Genomic DNA, 25,413 nt, shown 5'->3' with positions numbered 1-25,413 from the left:
TTGAAAATGTAGAAATAACCTAATAACAAGAATGCTTCTATATCAGACACTTTATGTGCTAGAGCAAAACTAAGCATATTTGTTTTTGAATCAGCCCATCAAATTCCATAAAACAGACACATTACCTTTGCTGATGATTTTTTTGTATTGATCACTGATATATATGTGTGTGTGTATGTCACATTTTTTTTTTTGCTGAATTTGAAAATTAAGGGAGACTAGGATAGATCTATTTCGGCCTTATTTTGGCCTCATCAGCTAGCCATACCCACTGGGACTCGTCCTCTAGGCTACAGTATCCAATCCCTTCAGCTCTGCACCAGGGATATATATTAGATTTGTATGCCGCCCCTCTCCAAGGACTCGGAGCGGCTCCCAACAAAGAATACAATCTACAAATCCAATGTTAAAAAGCAGAACAATTAAGAAACCCTTATTAAGAACAATCACACAACTCAACATACCATACATAAAGCGGGACAGCCGTGGGGAATCAATTTCCCCATGACTGGCAACATAGGTGGGTTTTCAGTAGTTTACAGAAGGGCAAGGAGGGTGGGGGTGGTCCTAATCTCTGGGAGGAGTTGGTTCCAGAGGGTCAGGGCCACCACAGAGAAGGCTCTTCCCCTGGGTCCTGCCAAACAACATTGTTTTGTTCACAGAACCCAGAGAAGGCCAATTCTGTGGCAACTAATCGGTCGCTGGGATATTGGAAGGTATATTAATTTAATTACTTTAATTATTATGGATAGATATTAATAAATAATAAATATCTATCAGAAGCGAAATGTTATAGTCTCATTTTGGTCTTTCATGTTTTCTGTTTTTGTTTTGGTAGGGTTTGATTTGATGGAATTATTCAGTGTATGGGAAATATTCCGAATGAAAGACAATGGAATCCAAAGCTCTTATGTCCGCCTTGGAAGTTTTCCCATTGTTCAGCGAACACAGTAAGTTCTCCCCTCTTCCTTTGAACCATTTCTCCATTGAAGATAAACTTCCAAGTACTTCAATGACTCTCTAAAACAAAGGTGTCAAACTCATATCATTATGGCGGTATCATGTGATGTATTGGGACTTTACCCCCCCTTCGCTAAATCAGATGTGGGCATGGCCAGAGTGTGACACATCTAGCCTGCAGGTCAGGAGCCCTGCTCTAAAAGGATGCAAATGACCATATGTCTGCAAGGAATATAAACTCTTCTGGTTCCCACCATCCTGTCAGAGCTGAGGAAGCTTCTTGGATCAGAAGTGAAATGTCTTCAAGGAAAAAAACCCAAGAACACTAGAATATAAATTCAGACCAAACTAAACAGCCAGTGGAGGGCTGCTGCCGCTGTATAAAGTAGTAGTAAAACTGAGCATGTGTGCACATCTGCGCATGACCGGCAGGCATGTGCATGCCTCCATGTGATATTTGGCTTCTGCACATGCACAGGAAGCCAAATCTAATGCACGGATGCTCATCCATATGAGATTTCACCGATTTTTACATTTTCTTTTTGCTTTGGTGCATGCGCAGAAGCAAATAAATCCACAAAAATCACAGAAATCTCATGCGCATGAACATCCTCACGTGAGATTCAACTTATGTGCATATGCAGCTGTGCCGGACATGCCTGCATCTGCCACTGAGAGCGCACCGGGAGCGCCGGCAGTGAGCAGCCTGTCAGGATTACCAATTTATTTATTTATCAGATTTGTATGCCGCCCCTCTCCATAGATTCGGGGCGGCTCGATCCTGGGTTATATTACATTGTATTACCATATAGAATAGAATAGAATAGAATAGAATAGAATTTTATTGGCCAAGTGTGATTGGACACACAAGGAATTTGTCTTGGTGCATATGCTCTCAGTGTCTTTCCTTTCTTTCACCTATCTTATATATTCTCTTCCTTTCATATATCCTCTCCTCTAAGTTCACTTTCACCCTCTTTTATATTATCACATGTCTATTTTTCTTCCTATGTATTTGTGTATTGGACAAATGAATAAATAAAAAATAAAAGTGTACATAAAAGAAAAATATACATTTGTCAAGAATCATGTGGTATAACATTTAATGTTTTTCACAGGGGTCAAATAAGCGATGAAGAAACAATCAATATTAATAAAAATCTTAGGATACAAGCAACAAGTTACAGTCCTAAGTGAGAGGAAAAGGATGATAGGAATGATGAGAAAAACTAGTAGAATAGAAGTGCAGATTTAGTAAAAAGTCTGACAGCGTTGAGGGAATTATTTGTTTAGTAGAGTGATGGCATTTGGGAAAAAACTGTTCTTGTGTCTACTTATATAAAGTAAAAAGTAGAATGTAAGCATGTTAATGCTGAGTCATAGGGTGTGAACAGCAATCTTATTGGGCCAGAGCATTATAAGATACAAATCAACTTCACCATGATTCTTTGGTTGTCTGCTGTTGTTTGCTGTTGATAATAGTGGTTGTTAGTTGTCTGGCAATTCGAACGTGAGTTAAATATTGAGTAGAGTAGTGATAGTCATATGCAGAAAACCTGGATTGGTTTAGTATCTACAGTACTAAAAAGCCGGATTGGCTTAATGTCTACTTGTAACCTGGATTGGTTGAGTATCTACTTGTAAGTAAGCTGAATATAGCTTAAGTAAAGTTCCTGTATATAAAAGACTGAAGCAGAAGATATTTTGCACTGAAGAGTAAAACTGTTGTTTTTCTACAAATGTGTCTTCATCATTTATCTGGTTCCTTAATTTCCACATTATAGTCAGGTATCTTATCTAGTCCTCCTGTGTTACTCTGCATATATCCGGACACAGCCCTCCACTGCAAACACCATACCTTATTATCACTGATGATGTTAGCTAGTTTGTATAATGAAATGTGTTCAAGAAAGCAACCTCTCCGAGTCTACGGAGAGGGGCGGCATACAAATGTAATAAATAATAATAATAACTGACTACAAGCATAGACATGATGCTGTGGCACAGATGATCCACTGGAACTTGTGCCGGAACTACCATTTACCAGTGGCAAAGAACTGGCGGGATCATAAGCCTGAAAAAGTTGTCGAAAATGAGCAAGCAAAACTACTGTGGGACTTCTGACTTCAGACTGACCGAATTCTGAAGCATAACACACCAGACATCTTGATTGTGGAGAAAAAGAAAGTATGGATCATCGACATCGCAATCCCAGGGGACAGCAGAATTTAGGAAAAGCAGCTAGAGAAATTAGTGAAATACGAAGATCTAAAAATTGAGCTGCAACGACTCTGGCATAAGCCAGTGAAAGTGGTCCCAGTGGTACTTGGCACGCTGGGCGCAGTACCAAAGGATCTCAGCAGACATTTGAAAAGCATCAGAATTGACAAAATCTCCATCTGTCAATTGCAAAAGGCCGCTTTACTGGGATCGGCAAACATAATTTGCCGCTACACCACGCAGTCTTAGGTGCTTGGGAAGCGCCCGACTGGTGATGAAATACGAAATCCAGCAGAGTGATCTCGTTTGCTGAGTTGTACTGACATAATAATAATAATAATGATGATGATGATGATGATGATAATGATAATGATAATGATAATGATAATGATAATGATAATGATAATGATAATGATAATGATAATGATAATGATAATGATAATGATAATGATAATGATAATGATAATGATAATGATAATGATAATGATAATGATAATGATAATGATAATGATAATGATAATGATAATGATAATGATGATAACCAAGCTCAGAGAGCACCATGGTCCCCTAGAAGAATCTTAGCTAAAATGTGTATTGCAGGTGAAGACAATTGATCCAAACTTCATTAGGAAAACTGGAGAAGAGAAACCACAAGAACAAAGCTCTTTTTTTTAGTAATGAAAGTTTGTCCAAATAAGGAAACTAGGAAAAAACCACAGATTCTAGCAGACATTCTCAGCAGACAATAAAGACTGTGTCTCTGTAAGCCTGAAAATGAGCGAGACCTTCATATGATAAAATAATTTGAAACGGCTCCTGTCCAATTAGGTCACAATGATAGAACGAGATGAAACAATTGTGTTTTCTGCAACGGACAACTGAAATTAATATCATTAGTTCATCTAATTCTGCATTAGCACCAGGCAGGTTTTAAGAATTTTTTTTTTCACTGAGCCCTTTCATTCTAGAATATCATAAAAGAGTGGGCATCATTCGAAGCCAACTGAGAAGAGGATATTTCCATTCATTGTAACCTTTGCTGCATCTTTCTTTTCCCAGATGAATAAGACAGCACTGTTTCAATTGCTCACTTTCCAATACATACTGCCAACGATTATTGAAGTATTTATTATTTATTTATTTATTTTTATTGGATTTGTATGCCACCCCTCTCCATAGACTCGGGGCGGCTAACAACAATGATAAAAAACAACATGTAACAATCCAATTAATAAAACAACTAAAAACCCTTATTATAAAACCAGACATACACACAAACATACCATGCATAACTTGTAATGGCCTAGGGGGAAGGAATATCTTAACTCCCCATGCCTGGCAGCATAAGTGAGTCTTGAGTAGTTTACGAAAGTAGCAAAATGTCCAAAGATTTGAAAACTTAAGTATCCATAGTTAGTAGCCATGGTACCAGCAAAACTTTACATAGACTCTCATTAAACTGTTTATTGCAGATACAGTGGTACCTCTACCCAAGAACGCCTCTACTTAAGAACTTTTCTAGATAAGAACCAGGTGTTCAAGGGGTTTTTTTGCCTCTGCTTAAGAACCATTTTCTACTTAAGAATCCGATCCCAGAAAAATTTCCCAGGAAATTTGAGAGCGGCATGAAGGCCCAGCCAGTTTCCTGCCATTCCCCCTGGGTTCCTCTCTCTGGTGCAGTGTATGGAAGGCAGCCTCGCGCCGGGTCTATGGGAGGCACGTGCTCCTCCTCACCGCCTTAGAGTCCCTCTTTTTAAAAAAACCTTAAAGTCCTTTGGCAGCAACTGTCTTCCTCCTCTTCCTCCTCCTCCTCCCACCCAAATTACGAGCTTTTATTTCTTTCCTAATGGGTTTTCATGCATTATTTGCTTTTACATTGATTCCTATGGGAAAAATTGCTTCTACTTACAAACTTTTCTACTTAAGAACCTGGTCATGGAACGAATTAAGTTCGTAAATATCACCTTCCTTCTTTCTCTGCTTTTTTATTTTTTTTTAAAAAATATTTTTTTATTAATTTTTCAAAGACATTTACAAATATAACATAAAACATATAGAGGAGCTACCGTTTTCTTTCTCTGCTATGAGAGTTAGTGTTTCCTACATATCTATTGGTCAGCTTGATGAATAACCATTATATACTGCAGGAAACAAAGAATTTATTCTCCCATGAAGAATGGTTGCCTAGATGTATGTAACCTAAATACTTTTCATTTCTTTCTCTTTCCCCACCTCCTTCCTCCAGAGATGTCTTCCCACAAGGACTTCCGGATGAGTATGCTTTTGTCGCCACTTTCAAATTCCGTAAGTCATCCAGGCGAGAAGATTGGTACATTTGGCAGATCATTGACAAATATGGCATACCGCAGGTAAGGTTGCTTTTTCAGCCTTTAAGAAGTTGAATTAGTTCTTTCCAACTTATTGTGCAGCACTGTTAGATTTCTATCAACTGTCACACCTTGATTAACAAAACTTGTTATGTACTGTTCTGACACCATAATGAATCCTTCAAGAAATAACTCCAAACACCTGAACACTTTGTGCGGTTCGGCATACCGAACCCGAACCAGAATTTTTGCAAAAGTTTGGCAAAAGTTCAGGTTTGGGAGACTGCCAGGAAGCCCCGCCACCCAGCTGTCACCTTCCAAAACAGCCAGGGTGCTTCTGGTGTTCTCCCAAACCCGAACCCGAACTTTTGCCGAACTTCCGGGTTCAGCGTTCGGGAGCTGGCTGAAACAGGGACTCCAGGAAGGACGTCTCAGTGACGTCAAAGCTCCACCCCTGGAATACCCTCGTGGGATTCCCCACCTCCTTTTGCACTTCCCGATCGGACGACAGCTCCCCGGCTGTTCTGGGAAACGCCACCGCCCAGCTGTCACCTTCAGAAACAGCAAGGGTGCTTCTCGGCGGTCTCCTGAATGCCGAACCCAGAAGTTTGGGTTCGGGAGAGCACCGGGAAGTGCCCCGACTGTTCTGGAAGGTGACAGCTGGGTGGTGGCGCTTCCTGGCGTTTTCCTGAGCGCCGAACTTGAAAGTTCGGCAAATGTTCGGGTTTGGGTTTGGGTGCTGAACCCGAACTTTTTTTTAAATTCAGGTGCCGAACCCGAACCCGAACTTTCCCAACACTAGTCACCAGGATATTAATCTGATTTCGATCAGAATGCTTCAGAATTGTCTTGGTTGTATTAAGTTTCTTTGCTCTCCAAGGACTCAACACAGCACAACGTGGCAACTCTAAACACAACACTTAATTATAACACACACCTTCCTCATCTACAGGCTATTGCTGTGGATCACCCACCCCCCACCCCTCCAGATCTTTGCAAGGTGATGCTGCCAACTAAACATGTCTTTAATAGTCAGTCCTTTATACCCAGTTTAAACGAAGTCTTACAAGCAGCATACACCCTTTCGCCAAATGTTTTCGTGATAATTGGGATGAGGTACGGCTTTGGCGTGGTTGTTCCTTTCTGTAATTGCTACTGAGCTTCCAGCAAATCTCCAAGCACCTGGCAGGATTTCTATCAGGACCTGCTGCTCACCGTAGCTTGCAGACCTGGCAGTTGAATGGAAGTCCTCACGCAAGGTTGCGATAGATGCCAGCCTGCACGCATCACCTCCACTTCTCTGTCTGTAGGTGATTTACATTCATGCTTCGTGCTACACACCTTTCCCCATTCGGGGTTAGCATTAGCTTTTTGTAAGCTCACAAGACTGGGTGGGGTGAAGTTGCCTCTGGACATCGACAGAGTCCTTGAAAGCACCAGGGTGTGGCTCAGATAACACAGGTATCTGCAACAAGGGCTTGGATGCTTGTGAGTAAATGTATGGAGGCATACCTGAATGCAGAGATGTATTTCAGCCTGGCTGCAGCTGACCCCAGAGCTGTGGTGGTGCAGTGGTTAGAATGCAGTATTGCAGGCTAATTTTGCCAACTGCTAGCAGTTTGATTATTACTGGCTTAAGGTTGACTCAGCCTTAAATAGTTTTCAGTCTCTTATATAGCTGTCTAGTCCATTATCTTTAACTAAAGGAGTCAATTTTGCCATCCAATTATGCACTTTCTACTTACTAAATATAATAATTGTTGGTTAACAGAGGGATTTGAAGATTAGGGTAATGTTTTCCTCAATCTGTTGACTGATTTTTCTTCTTTGTTCTTTCCTCTTTCTTTTTATATATGTACAGTATACATTTGTAAAAGGGAAGATTAATTTGTTGCTTTTTTCTTTTCTTCCAGCACCTAGCCAGGATGGGTGCTACAGGTTAAATATTAATATTAGATAGATGATAGAGAGAGGGGGGGGGGAGAGAAAGAGAGAGAGGCAGGCAGGCAGGCAGGCAGATGGAGATGGAGATATACAGTAGATATGTATTTATTTATTTATTAGATTTGTATGCCGCCCCGAGTCTTCGGAGAGGAGCGGCATACAAATCAATTGAATAAATAAATAGATAGATGGATAGATAGATAGATAGATAGATAGATAGATAGATAGATAGATAGATAGATAGATAGATAGATAGAGGTACAGGTACAGGTACAGATACAGGTACAGATACAGATACAGATATAGATAATATTAATATCAATAAATATTAATTGAACACCTTTTCCTCCATTTTTGTACACTATTTTTTCTTTGTTGATATCATTGTTGGGGTTGAAAGTATGTTTCTGTTTCGATTCATTTTGTTTGTTTTACTGTTTTGTATTTTATTTTTTTATGATAAAACAATACATTTTTTTTAAAAAAAAAGGTTGACTCAGCCTTCCATCCTTCCAAGAGGGGTAAAATGAGGACTCAGATTGTTGGAGGCAGTAGGCTGACTCTGTAATCCGCTTGGAGTGTGCTGTAAAAGCACTGCAAAGCGATATATAAGTTTAAGACCTATAAGTCCTATTGCTAATGTTAGTGCTTTTCCAAGGATATAGGAAACAATTCTTATTTTACTGCCTCATAGGCTGCAAAATTGAGAAAGATTCAGCTTGTGGGTACTCAGAAAGGAAATGACTAAAAATCCACAGGCTAGAATGCAAACTGAAAAAAAAAGAAAATTCTGGAGTAAGAAAACACCAAACCAAACCATCTTTTTCACAAAAATACTCAACTAGGAGGTGTCTAAAAACTCATCAGTAGTCTAGCTTAACTTTGGATATTTGAAATTATATATGCTATAAGGTTGTGGAGGGGAAATATTTCTATGTCCCAGGGTTTCACTGAATGCCTGGAATAGTTTATAGTTTATTAGATTTGTATGCCACCCCTCTCTGAAGGAATACAGTTGGAGGACAGAAGGAAAAGGGGGGGGCATGATCAAAACATTTAAATATGTTAAAGGGTTAAATAAGGTCCAGGAGGGAAGTGTTTTTAATAGGAAAGTGAACACAAGAACAAGGGGACACAATCTGAAGTTAGTTGGGGGAAAGATCAAAAGCAACGTGAGAAAATATTATTTCACTGAAAGAGTAGTAGATCCTTGGAACAAACTTCCAGCAGACGTGGTTGGTAAATTTACAGTAACTGAAGTTAAAGATGCCTGGGATAAACATAGATCCATCCTAAGATAAAATACAGGAAATAGTATAAGGGCAGACTAGATGGACCATGAGGTCTTTTTCTGCCGTCAGTCTTCTATGTTTCTATGTTTCTACTTCTATTTATGAACTTAATTCATTATGTGACCAGGTTCTTAAGTAGAAAAGTTTGTAAGAAGAAGCAATTTTTTTCCCGTAGGAATCAATGTAAAAGCAAATAATGTGTGTGATTGGGGAAACCACAGGGAGGGTGGAGGCCCTGTTTCCTCCCAGGAGATTCCTAGAGAGGCCCCACAGAGGCTTCTCTCCACCTTTTCTGGCCCTGTTTCCTCCCAGGAGATTCCTAGAGAGGCCCAATGGAGGCTTCTCCCTGCCTTTTCCAGTTACCGTTTCAGAGGCTCAGGTTTGTAAATGGTAAATGGTTCTTGAGAAGAGGCAAAAAAATCTTGAACACCCGGTTCTTATCTAGAAAAGTTCGTAAGTAGAGGCATTCTTAGGTAGAGGTACCACTGTACCTTGAAGAAGCTTTTTGGATGAATGATTTTTTTTTTTCCAAAAGGGAAAAAAAAACAAATAAAGAAAGTCCTATTGCGTTTTGGAAAAAAAACATCTTTGGGAATGTCTGTAGAGTGGGTGGATCCCTGGAGTCTGCAAATCACATTATATGTGTAGATGAAGTTCATTGCTGCTGCTGTTTCCATTAAAAAGTCCTGTCCTTATAATGTTATGTCTGCTTTCGAAGGTTTCTATCCGGTTGGATGGGGAGAACAAAGCATTGGAGTACAATGCAATTGGACTCACCAGAGATGCTGTGAGGGTCGTCTTCAAAAATGGACGCGTCAGTGACCTGTTTGATCGTAACTGGCATAAGATTGCACTGAGCATCCAGTCCCAGACGGTCTCCTTGTACATTGATTGCAAACTGGTCCAGACGTTACCTATTGAAGACCGAGAAAATATTGACATTCAAGGGAAAACGGTGATCGGCAAACGCCTTTATGACAGTGTGCCAATTGACGTAAGTACCAGAGACAAGTTTAGGTAAAGGTTCCTCCACACAAGCGTGCTAGGCATTGCCAGCTCTAGGGGGCGGTGTTTATCTCTGTTTTTAAGTTGAAGAGCCAGTATTGTCCGAAGACATCTCTGTGGTCATGTGGCCAGCATGACTAAACACTGAAGGTGCACAGAGCACTGTGACCTTCACACCAGTTATTAAGGGCTGCAAAAATTTCTACTACTACACTGTGGGTGTGGCTTATTTTGTGGGCATGGCTTGTCAGCCATGTGACCAGGTGGGAGTGGCTTGATGATCATGTGACCAGGGGTGGCTTAAAGGTCATATGAGTGGCCAACTTGACTGTCACTCATGTGAAGGGTTTGGGTTAGGGTTAGGGTGCCTGGCCTCTCCTAGCCTCAAAGAGATACAATTTCACTATCTATTTACTATTACTGAACATCCAAAATGTACTCTTTAATTCTATGTATATATGCCATATGTGTACATACATATAACACACAGAAATATACATTATCTGCTATATAAAGTGTATGTACACATATGCATGCATAGCTCTTCTAAAATTATACACATTCAACCTCATTTACTATGATAGGAAAAACATACTCAGAGCCCAGAAGAGTAACGATGGGCGAACCGAACCCGCACAATTCGGGTCCATACCGAATTTTGCGATGTTCGGTATGCCGAACACAAGCCCGAAATTTTTTGAAACTTTTGGCAAAGTTCGGGGTCACGTTCGGAGCTTTGACGTCATCGGCAGGTTGCTAAGGATGCCAAGGTGATCACTTCCTGGATTCCATAGAATCCAGGAAGTGATCATCTTGGCATCCTTAGCAACCTGCTGGTGATGTCAAAGCTACGCCCCCGGTATCTCTTCGTGGGAGGGATTCCCCAGCTCCTTCAAAGGGAGGTCTTCACGTAAAAATAAACACTGTTATTTTTATGAAAAAGGATGCCACAGTGTTTGTTTATTTTTACGTGAAAGGACTGCCCTTTGCTTGCAGTGCTGCTGCGGTGTCCTTTTTCGTAAAAATAACAATGTTTATTTTTAGGTGAAGACCTCCCTTTGAAGGAGCTGGGGAATCCCTCCTACGAAGAGATTCCGGGGGCGGAGCCTTGACATCCCCGGCAGGCTGCTAAGGACACCAAGGTGATCACTTCCTGGATTCCATGGAATCCAGGAAGTGATCACCTTGGTGTCCTTAGCAACCTGCCAGTATATGTGACGTCAAAGCTCCGCCCCCAGAATCTCTTGTTGGAATTCCCTGTTCGGGTTCGGTTTGGATTCAGCCGAATTTTGCATAAAGTTCGTCGAACCTGCCGAACCCGAACACCGTTGGGTTCGCCCATCACTACAGAAGAGGAAAAAAGAAAAAAATCGTAAATTTTTCTACTGGTTCTGTTCTGTGTGCCTGACCAAATTTTTTCTACCGGTTCTGAGCCAATCACTGCTTCACACCAAAGGTGGTCCCATTTTTTCTCATTGCATTTTTTATGGGCTTTGAACTGCTGGATTGGTAGAAGCTGGGACAACTAACGGGAGCTCACTCCGTTATGCGGATTTGAACCACTGAACTGCCAACCTTTTTGATTGAAAAGCTCAGTGTCTTAGCCACTGAGCCACCATGTCTCTTCACCAGGGGCAAAGCTCACCCCAGAAAAAGAGGATGGGGTGGGATTAGTTCAACCACCAATCATATTTCTAAAATGTCAAGTGCATTTATTTAAACTATGTATACAGCATTGGTCATTCCATTACAAATTGTCAATAACTGTGTGGCAATATAATATCTTCAATGCAGTACAGAAAAAATGACAGATTTAACATTTCATGACTATGCGGGACATGGTAGCAGTCTTCCAATATTTGAGGGATTTTTACAAGGAACTGGAGATGTCAAACTCTTTTCCAAAGCACCAAAAGACAAGACAAGAAACAATGGTTAGACACTAATCAAGAAGAGAAGCAATCTGGAACTAAGGATTTTTTTCCCCAGACACTGAGAACCATTAATCAAAGGAATGACTTGCCTCCAAAAGTTGTTGGTACTCCATCACTGCAGGTTTTTAAGAAGAGATTATACAATCGTTTGTCTGAAATGGTATAGATTGCTTTGCCTGATCAGGGGGTTGGATTAGAAGACCTTCAAGTCCCTTCCAACTCTGTTATTCTACGTTCTATTTTCTGTTTAGCCAGTGGCCACAGATAGAAAAATGAAAACAGTTTTTCTATTTTTATTTTGTGTACTTACCCTATTCAATTTTTATGCCATCTATCTCCCCTACAAGGTCATTCTGGATGACAAATTAAAAAATACAAGTAAAAGATAATTAAAGCATTAGACATTAAAACTACACAGATTAAAATATTATCATAAACTGAACTGAAATGAAAACTATTTGCAGTTTTCTGAAGACAAAATGTATTGGAATCTTTTTTCCTACGATCTTTAGCATATGCGATTTCTAGACCTTGAAATTTGATTATTTGTTTGTTTGTTTGTCTGTCTGTTTGTTTGTTTGTTTGTTTATTTGTTTGTTTGATTTGTATGCCGCCTCTCTCCGCAGACTCGGGGCGGCTAACAACGACAATAAAACAACATGAAACACATCTAATATTAAAAATGACTAAAAACCCTTATAAAAACCAAACATACATACAAACATACCATGCATAAATTGTATAGGCCTGAGAGGGAGAAGGAATATCTCAGTTTCCCCATGCCTGACGACAGAGGTGGGTGTTAAGGAGTTTACGAAAAGCAAGGAGGGCGGGGCAATTCTAATATCTGAGGGGAGCTGGTTCCAGAGGGTCGGGGCTGCCACAGAGAAGGCTCTTCCCCTGGGTCCCTCCAAGCGACATTGTTTGGTCGACGGGACCCAGAGAAGGCCAACTCTGTGGGACCTAATCGGTCGCTGGGATTCGTACAGCCCTATTGCTCATGAAATAGAAACTAAAACATATGAAGAGCAGTTGCAGGAACTGGGCATGGCCAGTCTGGTAAAGAGAAGGACTAGGGATGACGTGATAGCAATGTTCCAATATTTGAGGGCCTACCATAGAAAGGAGGGGGTTAGACTGTTTTCCAAGGCACCAGAAGGTCAGAAAAGGAATAATGGATGGAAGCTGACCAAGGAGAGATTCAACCTGGAAATAAGGAGGAACTTTCTGAGGGTGAGAGTGGTCAACCAGTGGAACAGCTCACCTGAGGATGTTGTGAGAGCTCCAACACTTGAGACTTCTTGGACTGCCATTTATCCAAAATAGTGTGGGGACTCCAGTTTGAGCAGGGGGTTGGGGCAGATGATCTACAAGGTCCCTTTCAACTCTAATAATAATTTAATCATTTCTTTTTCTTTCAGTTTGACCTTCAGCGGATGGTTATTTATTGTGATTCACGACATGCTGAGCTTGAAACCTGCTGTGATCTTCCTTCTGGGCCTGTAAGTTTAAAATGTAGACCTGCTTTGCAAATGGGCTTGTGAGAATACCATGTTAACAATGGCTCCTTGCTTATTTATTTATTTATTTATTTATTAGATTTGTATGCCGCCCCTCTCCGTAGACTCGGGGCGGCTAACAACAGTAATGAAACAACATATAACAAATCTAATATTTAAAATAATTAAAACCCTGCTGTTCTGTTCGGGTCGTATGTGACCCGAAGCCAAGTTTGAGTCCCTGTAAAAAATTTTCCCTGCATATCTGAAACTTGAAATTTCATGACTGTTCATCATTTCAGGGGTTCTCTCTATGAGAATTTTTTTTTGGGGGGTGGGGGGCTTAGTTTTTGCTGGGCAAAAAAAGTTACAAATCTTCTGTTCCCGGGTCACCCTGACCCGGACCGAAAACTCTTCATTTGCAGTGCTTATGTTTGGTCTTTTTGAAAGCTTTTTTCACTTGGAAAGTAGTCTGAACATTTCTGCACACAATGGAATGAAAATTGAACTGAAAAAATTAATCCTTATTGGTTTATTTTGCACATAAATGTGCCTCCCCCCCATTTTTGTGAAATGTTTTTCAATTTATGGATAGTTTTGCTTGCAAAATGCATTCTATTTTACTGAAGTTGGTGTGAGATTGGTAGCTTGAACATTTCTGAATATAAGAAAAATATAAAGGAACTGAAAAAAAATGATTCTTACTGGTTTTTTAACATCAGAAATAAGCCCCCCCCCCCGGCTGCTTGCAACCATTTTCACTTTTTATTTTTTTATGCTCCAAATCCGAAATATTCTTTAAAATCTTAGGCATTCATTTACTCAATTTAACAATGCTGATCATCAAAAAAATATTTGTGGGGGTGGGGGAAAAATTTTTTTTCTGGGCAAAAAAAAAGTCACGTTTAGTCTGTTCGGGTCATATAGACCCGGACCAAAATGATTTTTTTTAGGTACTTGAATTTGGTCTTTTAGAAAACTTTTTCAACTGGAAAACTAGTTTGAACATTTATGAACATAATGATATGAAAATTGAACTGGAAAAATTGAGACTTATATTTCTATTTTGATCAAAAAGCCCCTCCCCCCATCCTTTCTGAATTTTGTGTCAATTTATATTTTTTAAGGCTACAAATCCCTAAGGAATTTTCCCCCAAAAAGTTTGATATACTAAATTGAACAATCCTGAACATAAGAAAAATATAAATGAACTGAAAAAAATGGTTCTTATTGGTTTATTTTTGCCACAAAAGGGCCACCCCCCTCGGCCTTGCTGTGTGCCATTATTGTCACTTGTTATACATATTTGTCTAGAAATATTTGGAATATCCTTTTGAAAATCAACCACATTGTAGCCAGAGAACTAATTTTATGAAAGAAATCCATTTTACTAAAAAAAAGTATGTAAGTTTGAAATTAACAGCATATTTTTATATAAATTGAAATAACTTTATGTGCAAAATAAACCAATATGCATCAATTTTTCCAGTTCAATTTTCATATCATTATGTTCAGAAATGTTCAAGCTACAAATCCCACACTAACTTTAGTAAAATAGAATTCATTTTGATAACAAAACTATCCATAAAGTGAAGACTATTTCACAGAAATGGGGGGGCATGCATTATATCACCAAATAAACCAATAAGATTTACTTTTTTCATTTCAATTTTCATATCATTGTGTGCAGAAATGTTCAAGCTACCAATCCCACACCAACTTCAGTAAAATAGAATGCATTTTGCAAGCAAAACTATCCAGAAATTGAAAAACATTTCACAAAAACGGGGTGGAGGCACATTTATGTGCAAAATAAACCAATAAGGATTAATTTTTTCAGTTCAATTTTCATTCCATTGTGTGCAGAAATGTTCAAACTTGTTTCCAGGTGAAAAAAGCTTTTAAAAAGACCAAATATAAGTACCTAAAATGATTAATTTGCAGTCCGGGTCAAATAGACCCGGGAACATAAGATTAGGGATTTTTTCTAAACAGAACAGCAGGGTTTAAAAGATCCTTGTTAAAAACCGAACATACACACAAACATACCATGCATAAATTGTATAGGCCTAGGGGGAAGGAATATCTCAATTCCCCCATGCCTGACGACAGAGGTGGGTTTTAAGGAGCTTACGAAAGGCAAGGAGGGTTGGGGGCAATTCTGATCTCTGGAGGGAGTTGGTTCCAGAGGGTTGGGGCCACCACAGAGAAGGCTCTTCCCCTGGGTCCCGCCAAACAACATTGTTTAGTCGACGGGACCCGGAGAAGACCCACTCTGTGGGACCTAACTGGTCGCTGGGATTCGTGCGGCAGAAGGCGGTCCCGGAGATATTCTGGTCCGATGCCATGAAGGGCTTTGTAGGTCATAACCAACACTTTGAATTGTGACTGGAAACTGATCGGCAACCAATGCAGACTGCGGAGTGTTGGTGTCACATGGGCATATCTAGGGAAGCCCATGATTGCTCTCGCAGCTGCATTCTGCACAATCTGAAGCTTCCGACCACTTTTCAGAGGTAGCCCCATGTAGAGTTATGTCTTCCGACTGAAGGGCTACTCTATATTTGAGATACATGAACACACTAGCCGGCATTCCAGGGAAGTATATAGGTAATCTTCAATTTACAAATAAGCTTTGTCCTATGCCATGTAGGGCTTTATAGGTCATAACCAACACTTTGGGTTGTGTCTGGAAACCAATCGGCAGCCAATGGAGTCCACGGAGTGATGGAGAGATGTGGGCATATTTTGGAAGGCCCAAAACTGCTCGCATTTTGGACAATTTGAAGTTTCCGAACACTCTTCAAAGGTAGCCCCATGTAGAGAGTGTTGCAGTAGTTGAAACTCAAGGTGATAAGGGCATGAGTGACCATGAGCAAAGGCTCCCTGTCCAAATAGGGCCTGACTTAATGACTGTCTCACTTAACAACAGAAATGTTGGGCACAATTGTGGTGCCCAATGTCCTCCAGATATAAATTGTTGATAAAAGTGAACTATTTCTTTTTCATGAAAAACATGTCTATACCCATCTTTTATTTATTTATTTATTTTATTTATTTATTAGATTTGTATGCCGCCCCTCTCCGTAGACTCGGGGTGGCTCACAGCAATAATAAAGACAATGTAAAACAAATCTAATAATTTAAGAAACACTAAAAAACCAATTATTAAGAGCAAACATACACACAAACATACCATGTATAAACTGTATAGTCCCGGGGGAGATGTCTCAATTCCCCCATGCCTGACGGCAGAGGTGGGTTTTAAGAAGTTTACGAAAGTTTTCTTTTCAAAATCGTATTCAAATCCTTTTTACACAGTGTTGTTATTGTTTTTGATTTTTTTACTAATGTAGTGTACAGTGACCACGGCTACAGATGGGCCCCCTCCTGTAATTACACCAACTGTTATAGATGAGTATGTTGGACCTACCGAGACAGTCAACTGCTCCTGTCCTCCAGGAGAAAAGGTTTGTTTTTGTTGTGGTTACTTGGTCTTACACTGGCCAAAAAAAAAAAAAAGCAGAACACCAAATTCAAGTTGGGTAGATACCACCTCGTAGCTTTATTTTTATTTATTTATTTATTTAGTCCAATACACAATGAGGGTTTTAGTGGGTATATATCTATATACACATAGTAAAATACATGATGATGGTTATAGAGGAGATACTCATAGCAAAATATATCTAAGAAATAATAGAAAAGAAGGTATAATAATAGAACATATCAATGAAAGAATAGAAGAAGAGATATAGGAATATAAGACAGGTATAGGAGATATAGGAGAGCAATAGGACAGGGGATGGAAGGCACTCTAGTGCACTTGTACTCGCCCCTTACTGACCTCTTAGGAATCTGGATAAGTCAACCGTAGATAATCTAAGGATAAAGTGTTAGGGGTTTGGGGATGACACTATGGAATCCAGTAATGAGTTCCACGCTTCGACAACTCGGTTACTGAAGTCATATTTTTTACAGTCAAGTTTGGAGCGGTTAATATTAAGTTTAAATCTGTTGTGTGCTCTTGTGTTGTTGTGGTTGAAGCTGACGTAGTCGCCAACAAGCAGGATGTTGCAGCATATGATCTTGTGGGCAATACATAGATCTTGTTTAAGGCGTCTTAGTTCTAAACTTTCTAGGCCCAGGATGACCCTCCTTCTGTCAAGGACCTAGAAGTACTCATCTCAAATGATCTAAGTGCCAGAGGTCACTGTAACAGCATTGCCAAAAAGCCATTAAAAGTTCTCAACCTAATCTTGTGAAACTTCTTCTGCTGTAATATTGTACTGTAAACTAGGGCATAAAAAAACATTTGCTAGACCAATTTTTGAATACAGCTCATGTGCGTGGAATCTACACTTTATATCAGATATTAATAAATTTGAAAGTCCAGAGGTATTCCATGGGAAAAGTACTCCAGTCATTTACTCACAACAGAATACCCTATGTTATCAGGCTAAAAGTTTTGGGCTTGGACAATCTAGAACAGTGATGGCGAACCTATGGCACGGATGCCACAGGTGGCACAGGAAGCCATATCTGCTGGCATGCAAGCCATTGCCCTAGCTCAGTTCCAATGTGCATGTGTGTGCTGGCCAGCTGATTTTTGGCTCTCAGAGAGGTTCTGGGAGGGTGTTTTTGGCTTCCAGAGAACCTCTGGAGGAATGGGAGAGGGTGTCTTTGCCCTCTCCCAGTCTAGGGAAGCTTAGACCACCTCCCTTATGAAACCAGGTTGCAACACCTTGGTCTCTTCAGCCTTGAAAGATGGCGTTTTAGGGGTGACTTGATCGAATTGTATAAAATCATGCATGGGATAGAAAAGGTGGATAGAGAAAAATCCTTTCCTCTATCACACAATACTAGGACGAGGGGGCACTCCCTAAAGGTCATAGGTAAGAAAGCGATGACAAATCAAGGGAAATATTTCTTCACCAAGAGGGTCATTGTTTTATGGAATTCACTTCCAGAAGAGGTCGTGACAGCTGTCAGCCTTGATAGCTTCAAGCTAGGATTAGACAGATTCATGGATGCCAAGTGTATTGAAAAAGATGTCCAAGTGCCACCTCTATGTTGGTTGAGGCAGGCAGGGCTCCCTTGGATACCATTTGTTGGGGGCCAGGGGAAAGGGAGAGTCTTGCCTTCTCTTTCTGCTCAAGATCCCCATGGACAATTGGTGGGCCACTGTATGACCCAGAATGCTGTACTCGATGGGCTTTGGCCTGATTCAGCAGGGCTTATGTTCTTATGTTCTTTGGAGCCTCTGGAGAGCAAAGCACAAGCCTACTGGGCCCACCAGAAGTTGGAAACAGGCCACCTCTGACTCAAGCGTAGTACACAAAATTACCTGCTACAATGTCCTATCTGTCAATGATACTTCAGCTTCAACCACAATAATACACAAGCACACAATAGTTACGACTTCAGCAACACAGTGCTCACTAAGTCAGGATTCATAACAAGTGAGAAGCAATGGTGAATTTTGCTATTAAACCGTCTCTATTTTTCACTTCAGGGGGAGAGAGGCCTTCCTGGATTTGAAGGTTTGAGAGGACAAAAGGTTGGTGTTAGGAATAAAATGTATTTTTGAAAAGTGAAACATCAGCTGCATCTACTTTCTTAGGGATTTCATCTTTTCTGTCTACTCCTCTATGTCGGCATTCCAAGTAATGCACTCATTGAAAGCAGAACTCCGAGAAAGTTGGATTCCTTAAAGGACAATTTATTGAGTACCTCATATTGGCACAACTGGTGAAAACCGACTTGGAAAGTTCTCACGGTTTTCACCTAATTAAAAAGTGAAAATTTCCCCCTTCTCTCAAGTCATCAATCACATTGTCCAATAGAGGTGCTGGCTAGTTGTTTGGTTACTTTACTCCTCCTCTCCCAGGCAGCTATTAAAACGACCTTGGTTCCCACAGGAAAATTTCTTGTTTTGACTGCAAAGCCCCAGTTAACTATTTCCTCTTCCCTGTCCCCATGTGTGTGTGTGTGTGTGTGTGTGTGAGAGAGAGAGAGAGAGAGAGAGAGAGAGAGAGAGAGAGTGTTTGTATGTCTGGCATATTTTTGCTGATAATGAAAAGGAAGGAAGACCATTATAGATCTATTTCAAGCTATTTTGCTCTCATCAGCTAGCCATATTAAGATGTTATTATAGAATGGAATGGAATGGAATAGAATAGAATAGAAAATAGAATAGAATAGAATAGAATAGAATTCTTTATTAGCCAAGTGTGATTGGACACACAAGGAGTTTGTCTTGGTGCATATGCTCTCAGTGTACATGAAACAAAAAATACATTTGTCAAAAATTATGTGGTACAACACTTAATAATTGTCATAGGGGTCAATAAGAAATGAAGACACAATCAATATTAATAAAAATCTTAGGATACAAACAAGAAGTTACAGTAGTACAATCCTAAGTGGGAGGAAAAAGATGATAGGAATGATGAGAAAAAACTAGTAGAAATAGAAGTGCAGACTTAGTAAAAAGTTTGACATTGTTGAGGGAATTATTTGTTTAGCAGAGTGATGGTGTTCGGGAAAAAACTAAATATGTATATAATATATTAATTGTAGCACTTTAACTAATAAGGGAGGCTTTCACAGAAAGACATGAGAAATTGCTAAAAGAAAAAAAGTCTGATGGCCATAACACTTTTATCTTTTAATAGCTATCATCTTAACAATGGCTGGAATGCAAGACGATTCCAGAAATGCTAATCTTCTGCCAACTTAATAGAATGAAATGCGATTATTGAACAGGATATCTGCATAAGAAATCAACCTTGAAAATTCATTCCATTTAGAGTGTTCCACAGCATCTTAAAACAGTGCCAGATATAATACAGATCCCTTTTTAACACTCAAAGAAGACCTGCCTAAACAATTGGTCAAATGTTTTGAGTGGTTTATTTGACACTGGCATTGTATTAAAGGCATCTAAATTTTTTTGTATTCTTTTAATGTTTTTTTCACCAATGATTTAATAGTTTCCATTGCTATTTTTGCAGATGGCATCTGTAAATACTTTATAGTTAGGTTGATGTCTTAGTTTATTAGAATTTAGGCCATTGCGCACTAGAACAAGACAGTACAATAAGACCAAGGATCAGATACATTGTAGGTTTATTTATTCTAATTTATTCATAAGATTTGTAGATGCATATTTTCGGACTAACTCTGTAGCTCTGGAAATAGCAGATACCATTTCAGCATTTGCAGGAAATATTCTTGGCTACAAGTCCTGTTTACGCAATCCTTTATATTCCTACTACTACTACTACTCTTCCTTCCTTCCTTCCTTCCTTCCTTCCTTCCTTCCTTCTTTCCTTCCTTCCTTCCCTCCCTATCTCCCTCCCTCCCTCTCCATGTTAGATAAAGAATGCATCTTTCACTATGAAGTTTTTTTTTTTTAATGGCTACGGTAATAAAATTCATTGGGAGAAAACCATCTCCTTCTTGCTAACATAACTTTATTTTTGTCAAGGGAGACATTGGATCAGTTGGACCTACTGGCCCAAAGGGAGACAAAGGAGAACCAGTAAGTAAATTTGTGACATCCTAAATATTATTTTTTTTAATCCTAATGTAATCATATATTTGTGAGAAAACTCACACAGTTTTAAAAATCAGAATAGGTCCTGGTAGACTAACTTAAACCAACATTCTAAATCCAGATATTGAAAACCCCAGTTGAATATTTTAAAATAATTAGTATGGAGGGGAGATCTAAAGTAGTCTCATGAATTCTGCCCACAATAACATCTCTGACCTTCTCATCATAGAAAAAGCAAATGGTAGAGACTTCCTCTTCAGAGAGCCAACATCATTAATCATCTAAACATAGTTATAAATTCTATTTATATGCAGGATGTCCAACTTTGACAACTTTAAGATTTGTGGACTTTAACCCCCAGAATAATGGGACACCCAACAACGTTTAAAAAGCCAACTATGAACTCATAGAGGCCGACCTTGACTGGCAAACTCTATTGTCTGGCTGTAACACTGCTGATGACTTCTATAACATTTTATTGCTCGAAATCAAAAGAACTATCAGTCTACATGTATCTCAAAAAGCCACCATAACCAAGGACAACAAACTACCCATATCAATAAGAAAGCTAAAATCCTAAAAAAAAATCCCTCTTTGGCAAAAAAACAAAGCAGACTGTGTAGCTAACATCAAAAAATGCTACAAAAATATATGCCACCAAATAAAGAGAGAATGCTCCAACTATCACAGTAAACAAGAGGAAAACCTTCTGTGCACAAAATCCAACCGTGCCTTCTACAACAAACTCAAGGACTCGAGACCCCTCCCATTATTAAAAGGACCCAACAACAAAGAATGCTATGATGAAACAGTCAAAGCTAACCTCTTCGACACATCCGCCCCGAGTCTGCGGAGAGGGGCGGCATATAAATCCAATAAATCTAATCTAATCTAATTCTTTGTCTCAATCTTTGTAAACAGCAACAGCTCATGCCCCAAATTCCCTAGACATGCCACAAATACTCACAATTTAACACAACTTGACTTCACTGAAGACAACTTTGAAAACACATCGCACAGCCTAAAACCTCCTCTGTCAATTGAACCTAATAGACAATGTGCATACTTCCTGAAAAAGGTCTCCACAGCCATAGCTGAACCACTAAGCATAATCTTTGAAAAATCCTACAGGACCAGTTCCTTACCAAACCTATGGTCACTAGCCACAGTCATCCCCATCTTCAAAAAGGAAGATTCCAATCTAGTAGAAAACTACAGACCAATCTCTCTATGCTGTGTCACATGGTATCAATCATAAACCCTCCACCTGGAAACTAACAACCTACTTTTAAACAAGCAATTTGGTTATAGGATAAAATAATTATCCTGCAATCTACAACTACTACACTGCAAAAACATATAGACCTCAAACTTGACTAGGGCAAATCAATAGATGTAATTTACATAGACTTCTGTAAAGCCTTCGACTCAGTGGTTCATGATAAACTACTTCTGAAACTGTATTCCTATGGCATCTCTGGACCCCTACATGACTGGATAACTGTGCTCCTGTCAAACAGACAACAAGTGGTCAAAATAGAGAGCACCTATCTAATCCCACTCCTGTTAACAGCAGTGTAGCAGTGTACCCCAAGGCAGCGTATTAGGACCAGCACTATTTATACTCTATATAAATGACCATTACAAGCAGCTGCATTCTCTTTGCTGATGATGTAAAACTCTTCAACACCACTGACAACACTGCTACCCTCCAAAAAGACCTTGACTCTGTGTCAGAATGGTCAAACATCTGGCAACTCCAAATCTCAACCAACAAATGCTCTGTCCTGCACATTGGCAAAAAGAATCAGAACACCAAATACAAGCTGAATAAACAAGACCTTACAGATGACCCTCACTCTGTCAAAGATCTTGGGATACTCATAACAAATGACCTAAGTGCCAAAGCCCACTGCAACAACATCACCAAAAAGACTTCAAGAGTTGGTAAGCTAATCTTATGTAGCTTCTTGTCCGATAATATCACACTACTAACCAGAGCATACAAAACATTTGCCAGACCAATCCTTGAATATAGCTCATCTATCTGGAACCCATACCGCATATCAGACATAAATACATTTAAAAGTGTCCATTACTACAAGAGTCCTCCACTCCTCTACTCGCAACTGAATATCTTACATAACCAGACTAGAAATCCCGGGCTTAGAAAACTGAGAACTACATTGCTTTTTCAACCTTAATACTATGTAGCAGGAGATGCAATTATTTATTAATTGAATATGTTCAATTAATCAGTGTGCTATTCCGTAGCCTGACAAATCTATTATCATTTAGCATTATTTCTGACCTCGTATATCTTTTTTGCATCTGCTGATCCTGGTTTTATTCATTTCTCTTTTCAGGGTGGGGACGTATTTGGACGAGCAGAAAAAGGACAAAAGGTATCGTTAAAAACATAGGTTGAAGAACCTCTTGAGTATATGGTCTAGTTTGTGTTAATTTTGTGTCTCTCCCAGTTTCATTCCAGGTGCAAATTCAAAATCCTAATTAGTACCTTCCAAACTCCAACAGGCATGAGGCCAGATATTATTAATGGACCACCACTCCCAAAGGATATTCATTCGTTCGTTTGTTCGTTCGTTCGTTCGTTCGTTCGTTCGTTCGTTCATTCATTCATTCATTCATTCATTCATTCATTCATTCATTTATTTATTTATTTATTTATTTATTTATTTATTTATCAGATTTGTATACTGCCCCTCTCCGCAGACTTGGGGTGGCTAACAGCAATAATAATACAATGTAAATAAATCTAATATTTAACTTAATTTAAAACCCCAATTTAGAAACCAATCATACATACTGACATACCATGCGTAAATTTTATAAGCCTATGGGGAGGGAAAGTCTCAATTCCCCCATGCCTGATGACAGAGGTGGGTTTTAAGGAGCTTACGAACGGCAAGGAGGGTGGGAGCAACTCTGATATCTGGGGGGAGTTGGTTCCAAAGGGTCGGGGCCGCCACAGAGAAGGCTCTTCCCCTGGGTCCTGCCAAACGACATTGTTTAGTTGACAGGACCTGGAGAAGGCCAGTTCTGTGGGACCTAACTGGTCGCTGGGATTCGTGTGGCAGAAGGCGGTCCCGGAGATATCTGCCAATCTCACCAAATCAGATAGTTTGGGTGCTTTCTAGGACCCCTCTAATAAATTATGTCAATTGATAGGATCTAGTAGTAGTAGTAGTAGTATCTACCCTATAGAATAGCATTCACCAAATATCCAGAAGGCCCTTACCCTCTTGGAATTTGGAATTATCTTTTAAATTTCATTGTTCCCCTGGGCATTCCACCTCTGTCTCTCACTCCATCCACCCATCCATCTTTAAAAGGGCTTTAAAAGGCCTCAGAATGCCAGTTCTCTTGTATTTGTATTTGTATTTATTAGATTTGTATGCCGCCCCTCTCCGAAGACTCGGGGCGGCTAACAACAATAAAAAAGACAATGTGAACAAATCTAATATTTAAAATAATCTAAAAACCCCCAATCTAAAGAACCACTCATACATACAAGCATACCATGTATAAATTCTATAAGCCTAGGGGTAAGGGAAAATTTCAATTCCCCCATGCCTGACGACAGAGGTGGGTTTTAAGGAGCTTGTGAAAGGCAAGGAGGGTGGGGGCAACTCTGATATCTGGGGGGAGCTGGTTCCAGAGGGTTGGGGCCACCACAGAAAAGGCTCTTCTCCTGGGTGCCGCCAAACGACATTGTTTAGTTGACGGGACCCGGAGAAGGCCAACTCTGTGGGACCTAACCGGTCGCTGGGATTTGTGCGGCAGAAGGCGGTCCCAGAGGATCAGATAAGAAAACTAAGGTTTGTGTTTTGATTTGATTAGTGTGTGTGTGTGTTTTTTCCTTTCCCCTTTGGAACACAGCAATTACAGGGTTTCTGTTTTATCCACTGACCCAAAATACTGAGCCTATACTTGTTTAGAGATCCCGTAATTGCCTGTCTCAGCAGCTGATCTCTCAGCCACCACAGGAATTCGTGGGAGAGCTGATGGGCTTGTAAGTTTATTTGGCTTTTCCTGCCTTTAGAAGGGCCTGCAACGTTTTATTTTGATTTTTCATCCTTCCCAAGAAAGCAAGCAGCCTTTCGTGGCTATGCAGTGACATCTATTGGCTTCCTTGATATGGTGGGAAATTTTGCCTGGCAGGAAACATTGGAGCAAAAATTGGCATACAAATCTTGAGAAACTGAGAAATCCGTCTTGTTAGCCAACCCTGTGATGAAGTTCGTTTTAAAAAAATACCAACAAGATTAGATTAGATTAGATTTATTGGATTTATATGCCGCCCCTCTCCGCAAACTCGGGGCGGCTCACAACAAGGTAAAAGCAATACATAATAACAAATCCAATACCCACCAATCCAATTACAATTTTAAGCTAAAAAATTCATAAAAAACAGCCCCAGAATATTAAAAAACAAGCACACAATCAATCTAACACCAAAACAACATGGGCAAGGGGGAGATGTTTCAGTTCCCCCATGCCTGACGGCAGAGGTGGGTTTTAAGGAGTTTGCGAAAGGCAAGGAGGGAGGGGGCAATCCTAATCTCAGGGGGGAGCTGGTTCCAGAGGGTCAGAGCCGCCACAGAGAAGGCTCTTCCCCTGGGTCCCGCCAGACGACATTGTTTAGTCGAC

The 25,413-nt window shown here is 39.9% G+C and overlaps 1 protein-coding gene across 1 annotated transcript in view; it reads left to right on the top strand.

The window, feature by feature from the left end:
- The window catches only part of COL22A1 (collagen type XXII alpha 1 chain), a 208,921-nt gene that overhangs the window by 42,623 nt on the left and 140,885 nt on the right, over window positions 1-25,413 (top strand). Inside the window, exons 3-10 of the mRNA XM_070748335.1 lie at window positions 839-950; window positions 5,426-5,549; window positions 9,462-9,737; window positions 13,104-13,184; window positions 16,538-16,651; window positions 18,697-18,741; window positions 20,674-20,727; window positions 23,109-23,147. Of these exons, the coding sequence (XP_070604436.1) occupies window positions 839-950; window positions 5,426-5,549; window positions 9,462-9,737; window positions 13,104-13,184; window positions 16,538-16,651; window positions 18,697-18,741; window positions 20,674-20,727; window positions 23,109-23,147 (845 nt within the window). The remainder of the gene's footprint in view (window positions 1-838; window positions 951-5,425; window positions 5,550-9,461; window positions 9,738-13,103; window positions 13,185-16,537; window positions 16,652-18,696; window positions 18,742-20,673; window positions 20,728-23,108; window positions 23,148-25,413) is intronic.

The sequence above is a fragment of the Erythrolamprus reginae genome, chromosome 3 (assembly GCF_031021105.1).
Source record: "Erythrolamprus reginae isolate rEryReg1 chromosome 3, rEryReg1.hap1, whole genome shotgun sequence".
NCBI lineage: Eukaryota > Metazoa > Chordata > Lepidosauria > Squamata > Dipsadidae > Erythrolamprus > Erythrolamprus reginae.
Note: the sequence above shows the minus strand (reverse complement) of the source record. Positions and strands in the feature narration are given on the sequence as shown.